Source organism: Micrasema longulum, unplaced genomic scaffold (genome assembly GCF_059751315.1).
Source record: "Micrasema longulum isolate JH-2025_06_02 unplaced genomic scaffold, ASM5975131v1 h1tg000860l, whole genome shotgun sequence".
NCBI classification, from domain to species: domain Eukaryota; kingdom Metazoa; phylum Arthropoda; class Insecta; order Trichoptera; family Brachycentridae; genus Micrasema; species Micrasema longulum.
The window spans coordinates 56,728-65,041 of NW_028278052.1; the positions used below are offsets into that span (position 1 = coordinate 56,728).

Sequence of the window (8,314 nt, forward strand, 5' to 3'; positions counted from 1 at the left end):
CAAATTAAAAATTTTATCAGACTTTGCCAAGTTTTTATGTTTAGATACATTCTGATTATTCTATGACATAAGGCAGTGGCGACAGCGACGTAATCGAGTAAAAACAATATAATTAACAAATAGGAGTAATTGCGTTCTTCTTCTTCGTCATGCTTAATACCGAGTGTCATGGTCTCCAAAGATATCAGGTACGCACTGGGTGTATGATATGTTTCCATTCCTCTCTCTGTTCTGAGCAGTATTCAATAAAAATCACGTTTATTCCTTTATTTGGTCCGTCCATCTTGTAGATGACTGTCCCCTTGCTTGCTTAGCCTCAACTGTCTTGCTTACTACCAGCTTTTCGAGAGTCTCTTTGTTTTTTCTTGCAATGTGCCGAAAAAAATGCTTAACTATAAGAGTTCGCAATTCCACAAAGAGTAACGTTAAGAAGATGCGCGGTCTGGAGTTCTTCATACGATCGTATTCCTGTATTTTCTATCTAGATTATGACATTTGAGCGATGATTTATTTTAGTTGTGTTTAGACGTGCTCTCTCAGTTATAAATATATATTTTTAATTGTTTTTTACAGGAGCTAGAACCATCTTAAAACCCTTAAAAGGGCCAAGTTTTATTTGCCATCTTTGGACGCATGGAATATTTAAAAAAAAACTATTTTTTGAAAAAGCAAAACATGTCGACATTGAAAATTTATTTCTGAAGCTCTTTAAAAAAAAGATTAAGAAAAATTAATAAAAATATATTTATTTTTCCATTCACATAATTTTTACATATTAATATAATTACACAAATACACTTTTAAAAAAAATGCATCTTAAAATAAAGCTATAACATTAATGGGAAAAAAAGCGTAGGCCATTCCTTTTTTTATTTAAAGAGAAGAGAAGAGAAGAGAAGAGAAAAGAAAAGAAAAAAGAAAAACCAAATTAAAATATGCAGAAATTACGAAACTATTTAGTTTTGGGGTGTGGAAAACGGGAGTAAGAGGCCTTGATTTTTCCATTTTTGTTTTTTTCGAACAGTATTCGGGGAGGCATGTGCGAGAGAGTGACAGAAAAACTGTACTCAATTACCTATTCACCAAACGCTCTTAAAAAATTTGGACAAATTAAAAACATTGGTTGAGAAGTATATTACCGCCTCTGAAGTAGGTAGGTTTCGTTCCTTGTAAACATATTATGTACGCTATAAAGGTGCAATTAAACATCAGAAAGAGTTGCAAATTACATAAACACATGACCTAAAAATATAATAGACGTTACTTTTGAATTGATCGCGTGCATACGTGAATTGTATTACTGAACTAATAAATTATATATGCATCTCAATACTTCTACAATCTACAATAATCAATGAATTAACAAAAACGTATTTTAGTAATAAACTAATAATCTATAGTTTACAGAATAAAAATAACTCTAGCGAAATAAATGCAGCTGAATTAATCAAAATTTGTTTTGAATTACTTTTCTTCTGTCTCACCAATATTGTATAGTCTACTACTAACTGAGGGGGTCGTAATTACATTAAAACTACAATAAAAGTGTTTAAATATAATAATATTATATCATCTTATAGAGTAACTCGAGTTTAGTGATACTTTTTCATAATTGTTAATTTTGGCACAGTATCAGTATATCAATAAATATTATGATTATCACTTACTTGTCATAAAGCCAGAAGGTAATATTCTTGTTTGGACATTCTAATTTAGGCGTAACACAAATATTGTTATTAATCGCATTACTGACGTGGAATGTAGTAACTGAAAGATTAAAAATTATTTGTTACTTTAAAAATACTTCATTTCTATTCGCATAACTGACAGTAATAATAATTGCACGTATAATTTTAATAATAATTAAATTTACAAATTAACAACCTGCGAGTAAAATAATTATATTCATGTTTTCGTCAGATAATTTAACGTACAAGATCAGTTGTATTTTTGAACAATTTTATTGGAAAAAGTCGAGTGTTTATGAAGCACAATACTAACACACTAGCGGTGATAATGGGTAAGTTTTATTTTATGTATTAAATTATAATTTATACAACAACTATCTCTTCAATTAATGCAGGAGAATAACTTAAAGGTCTATTATACGTATTTAAGTGTGCGCGTTACAAATATTCTACGCATTAAGGTTTAAATTAAAATCATTGCAGTTTGTTATTGAAATAAAAGAAGAGTGATACTTAAATTCACCAATTTGAAAAAACTAGAACAGGTTTCATTACTTTCGTGACGTCTTGGAGACGCATTTGCTTTCAAAATGGAGAATAAAGATAATAAAATGTTCTAGTGTTATTTCGTCAATTTTGAAAATGCTTATATCTCTGTCTCTAAACAAAAAAACAACAAATTTAGGAGTTATATGAAAAAAACTAACATAAAGTTCTTACATTTGTAAATACCTAATAGCAAACATTTTATGAATATTATGACAGATATTTCGACAAAAAAAGGTAAAATAGCATTTAACAGAACACATAATAATTTTCTTGAGAGCATTGTACTCGTATCTTGCACAATTTATGTGAACTAAAAACTGTTTATAACTATTATATTTATATTACTGATTATATCTATTATATTTCTTTATTCTCCCATAAACGATCTTTTCATTGAAATGTTATACATCGTAAATCTGTCTGCGTGGGTAGATACATCGTATTTTTAAAACTTATATGTAGGTATAATTATTTATGTTAAAATCATTCTCATAAGAAAGTTATATCTACAAAATTACAAACTAAATAATAAAATAATGGCATTGGGACCAAAAATTAAAAATTTGAAAACGTTATACGTAAAACATTATAATAACGAAATGACAAGTCGTATTAATGGTAAGAACACATCTGCCGATAATCAGTTTTCCCCTGTGCTATTCAATATTTTTTTTTTACCCAGAGGCAATCAAGTAAATAAACATGTATAAATACACCTTCTTAAATACCAACTACCAACATAATGATATACATAGTATAATTTGTATTTTGCTAAGGTATCTCTTGATAAATTTGAAACATTGACAAATAAAATACGTATCTATACTTTAAAGCCATTAAATACGGAAAGAAAATTGATTAAAATGCGGTTTTAATGAAAATTAGGTTAATGTAACCAAAGAGTTTTAAAAATGAGTAGTTTATTGCGTTTCACATATATTTAAAAGAAAATATACACATCTAACAATCGTTTGATGAACTAAAAAAACATTTACTTACCAAACTGTTGTAAAATTTGTAATATAATATATAAATAATAAAGCACTTTAAGAAAAACCTAGGAAAAATTCATTGCTCAAACTAATGATTCTGAAATCGATGAGCATAAGTTCAATTATTTTCAAACAATGGCGTATAAACAAATACACACGTTATTCTCGTACGCCATTCGTATATAACGATTTTAATATCGAACCGCACTCGATAATGCAAAACGAAAGAGGTAACAGGTCACAATACGTATTACAAACATGCACGTGGGAAAGAGATATCCGTATTCCATTAGCTCATTATTTAGATTTTTTGGCAATTGATTGTTTGAGAATGAAGCCAATTACCTTAGTTTTGACAAAATTTTAAATTAACTAGGCTTGGTACAGATTATGTTAAATAATGTTTTTTTTTGAAAATTCCTGTATTTCCTAAAAAATAAAATACTATTATTAATTGAGGACGTTCAGTGCAACGGGAAATTGGATATTTAAAATATTTTAAAAATTAAAGCATAATAGTATAGCGAAGTTTTCGGAAATTTATTAAAAAAATAATAAAAATGAACTACGAGTACTTTGAACGACGTCACTAGATCTGAGAAATCAGCCAATAACAGTGTTTTCATACATTTACGGTTACCGGGATGCCAACACATTCAAGGAACAACTTTCCGTTGAGAATTTGAAACGTCACAGGCGGAGTAATTTCCAAATCACAAAATTAAACTAAAATCAAAGCGTTGATGATATAAAAATATTGAGATTTCTGTTAGCTTAGTTTGAAAGTCTATTAATAAATTTTAAAAAAATAAAAAAGCGATGTTCTTCCTTATTCGGTGGCATCGTTTTATAAATAATTATTCCCGCAAAAAAGCAGCGTCGCGTCGTTTGGATCTTTAATTTGACGCGGTCGTGATGTGCAACGTTGCATTATGGACATTAGTAAAATGTTAATTTCATTGTAGCTAACTGCTTCCACTAAAATGTTATTCAAAACAAATGTTTGTATAAAACACTTAAGCTTTTGAGTTATACGTCAACCGGTTTCAAAATTACTTCCTCACCATCAGGACTAAGTCCACCTATGTCGGTTACTAAATATACAAGAAGTCACAATAGGAAAAAAAAAATCAAATAAAAGTAGAGAAGACGCCATATGACGGAGTTATATGGACCAGAGTGCATCGGACCTGTGCGTTTGTACATGAGGACACGTCAACAAAATGTGTCTGTGTCAGGGCGGATGAAGAATACAAGTTTCAGATGAAGTAGAACCAGAATCCTGGATGAGTATTTGTAGCTCGAATCCACTGTTCATCAATTCTTTCGTCACGAATGGAAGAAGTGTGGATGTTCACACATAAGCCAAATGGGTTATGTTACACATTGTGTAAAGTGGCCACTTAAACCAGCCAGTGACAAGTCATAAGGCCTGTAAATGAGTGGACTTTCATATTTCATTCCAACATACCCGTCAGAACAGCTGTTCCAATACATGAAGATGCTGGATATGCGACAACTGTACCTAAAAGAAGCACTTACACACTTCTGGTCAAACAATAAGGAGAGGTCTCAGCAGAATGTCCGTACGAGGTTTTCCCAGAGCAAAAATTATGTCATACCCAAAACCCGTATGACTTTTGCTCAAAAACATCTTTCATTTATCGCACCTAGAGTGTTCAATATTTTAAAGAACGTATTAAGTTCTCAAGGAAAAAAAATATTTTTAAGAAAGGAGTTAAGGACTGGATGTTCCTTAGTGGAAGGGATTTGAGTGGAAAACTCCTTGATGATTTTCCAAATGCTTGAGTTTACTGTTTACCATATTGATGTGCCATATACATGTTTTACAAAATATTTTTTTACAGTTATTTTTTATATTTCTAATCCTATATTTGTGGTGATATACTCATATGTTTGTGTCATATAATTGCACGTCCCATCTCAACACAGAACTTGTAATCCCATGGAGTTGGGACTAATTGTTTTAAAAAATGTACAATGACCATAAGGTCATATGTAAATAAATAAATAAACAAAATTAATAAATTCTCTAAAATGTTCTCCATTTCTGCAGTATTTTTTTTATCTTAATACCCTAGGGTAAAATCCAGTCTTTGTAAACGTCTAGACAATCTCAAAATACTGTTGAATAAAGATAAGGTTACGTAAATTTCGACACTTGTGCAATAATATTTACACACATGTCCACCCTCATTCCAATATAACACCCACTCACCCACCCTCTCACACACTTACACTCACACAAACACACTGGTATTTATTGTACGTGTATTTAATGTATTTCTGTGGATATCTGTCATTGGTTTTATTCTCTGTATGATTTATTTTTTATATTTTTTGACATGTATTACTGTTGATATTCCCAATAAATAAATAAAATAAAAAAAATAATGTGTGGTGGCCTCCGTGCTATAGTGATTAAGATGCTTGACTCACGCACGGAAGGTTCTTGTTTCAATTCTCGGTGAGAACACAAAAAATAAATATCATTTTTATTAAGCTAGGGTGTTATGTGCTAAAATTCACCACTGTAAATAGGCATCCTAGCCTGTTGTATTTTTTAAAAATCTTTGGAGAGAAGCATATAATACGTAAATTAGTACATGTCTATTGTAATATTAAACGGTGCATATTAATTTTAAAAAAACAATCTAAATGTTGACGATTTAACGATAATCGATCGATTTAAATAACAACTTGAATAATATTTTTGTTATAAAGTTTATATTTGAAGCACTAACTTTGTGGTTATTCGTTATAATAAAATAAATAAAACAACTTTGCTCTCCTGTCTTACTTCAAAAATAATGATATCAGATTACCACCCGTGTAAGAGAAAAAAATCACTTGATTTATTGGGTCCACGTGTAATATTTAGTGAACATGATAGAAATAAAATAAAAAGGAATCAATTCATTAGTTACGAAAAGTAAAAACCTATATTTATTAACAACTACTGATTCGTATTTAATGGGTAATTTACCTTAATTTTTTTTGAAAATAATGTTTCTAGTAATGAGATAATATTATCAATAACAACATTAATATTTAACGATTTTAAACATTAAACTAACATTAATATTTAACGATTGAAAGCGAAGTACTGTGTAATCAGAAGTACAGTGTGTGTAATCAGAAGTACGTTTTAAAAATGGTGTATAATTTTTACATTTTCGGATGACGGAAAAACCAGATTAGCTAACTAGGGTATCGATTAAGTAAACCTGATACAATCATTTGTAATTTAGAAAAAGATGCTTTATCAAGGTTTTCCTACAATTTATTAATATTTTTGTACGTATAGTATTATTTATGATTTATAAACCAATTTAAAATATATAGTGCATGTTTTCTTAATAAAGAAAAAAAAAGAATTCAGATAGGAACAACATTTACGTAACACTTGATACATGTAGAAAAATAAACATTGTAAATATGTGCCACGGTCGCTAATTATTTTATCCAAAATGCAGTCCGACAGGGAATTGGAAATACAAATGTTTTCTTGAACGCAATAAAAATAAGAGCATTTATTTGTACAGCGAACTTTCTCGAAAATGTATGAAAAAAGTGATAAAAGTACGTTTTGATAAAAATGAACTTTTTTAAGAATAGCCTACCAATTATATGTTATCTCTTTTTGAATGCCAGGATGGCTTACTGACGACAACAAGTGACGTCACGGGTGGAGTTATTTCAAAATTCATCGTCACCATTCCCCTTTTGCAGCTAATGGTGCATAAAGCACTGAATTTATACACACATCGCAGTGTATCTTGATCATTTTTATAACATGAAAGTAATATGATCAGTCTTACGCTTCAGGTACTAGTCCAGGGACTATGAAATATTCTAGTGTAAAAACACCTTTTTTCATGTGGGAACAATGTAGGGAATCGAACCCGTGACCACTTGTATGGTAAGCAAATGCGCTGACCACTACACCACGAGGACGACAATTTCAAAATTACAATACTATAAAAATTCATAGCGATGATAATACGATACATAAAAATACTCTCGATTATTTTTTTTGGCTTAGTTTATAGTTCATTGATAAATACAAAAATAAATCAAAACCACTGAACTTCCTCATTACGTTCATGAAAATAATGTCAGAATGATGACATGCAGAATAGAAGTCATTGGCCTATTTTTGAAACCCAAACATCCGTCAAAAATCCATACGGCCCGATAAAATTACATAGGGTAATTAATTTTTATTGTACGATTTTGTTACAATTTATATTTATTCAATGGCAAGCTCGCTTTACCAGTATACTGCAAGGTCGTCTCATCTTTACTCAATTTTATTTTTACATGAGAGTAGCCTCTAAATTCTAAATAAATAAAATTGATAACAAAAAACTACTAACAAAAAATTAACCCATTCGAATTTTGTTGGTTTGTACGATTGCGACCGGTGTGAAGTTGGTTATACAAAAAGTACCTACCTAAAAAACCATTTGCTCTTGTTTTAAGGACGTAATCAAATTGTTCAATTTAAAAAGGTTAGCCATTTCTGATTAATAATTCGGCAAATGGAAAATAACATCAATGAAAAAAAAAATTAATCATCGTCAAAAGCTATGACTAAATTTATTACAATGATCAATGTAAATATACACTTTCGTAAAAATATTTTTAAAACCTACCTTTTTCTTCTAAAATGGCAACGATTCTTATATTAGGTAATTTACAAGGTGTTTACGAAAAGCGGACTGTAGCGAAAAAACCAATTTCATTCGGTTTTGTAAAAGGTTCGAAATATTTGAAGAAAGGAAAGGAACACGGAATACGGACCTTCCTTTGAAATGTACGATGAGGAGTTCTTAAATTTTGGGCACTGGATGACGAAATTCACTATGAATTATGTCACAATTTATGATAACTTTTACAACGACGCGCGAAGAAAGCACGAATTTTGATGCAATATTTTGTAATGTGTCAAAAATAATGTTTGTTTTGTTTCAAATCCAAATCTTCTAATTTTGAATTTCTTCTATCTTGATGTAAGGTAGGTACCATAATGATAGGTCAAGGGAAGGATGAGAAAGAAAG

At 30.0% G+C, this 8,314-nt stretch overlaps 1 protein-coding gene across 4 annotated transcripts in view; it reads right to left on the reverse strand.

Annotated features, from left to right (window-relative positions):
- LOC148278569 (pancreatic triacylglycerol lipase-like) overlaps window positions 1-8,007 on the reverse strand; it is a 33,010-nt gene extending 25,003 nt beyond the window's left edge. Inside the window, exons 1-2 of one of the 4 annotated variants that reach the window (XM_088231203.1) lie at window positions 7,909-8,000; window positions 1,668-1,767 (exon numbers count right to left, since the gene is read on the reverse strand). Coding sequence is in view for 2 of the 4 variants with exons in the window: in XM_088231202.1 (XP_088087328.1) it covers window positions 1,668-1,767; window positions 1,885-1,909 (125 nt within the window). In the remaining 2 variants the exon portion in view is untranslated. Of the gene's footprint in view, window positions 1-1,667; window positions 1,768-1,884; window positions 2,007-7,908 lie in introns of those variants that run through there. The other 3 variants (XM_088231202.1, XM_088231205.1, XM_088231204.1) reach the window with 3 other exon arrangements.
- Window positions 8,008-8,314: the final 307 nt, after the last annotated feature.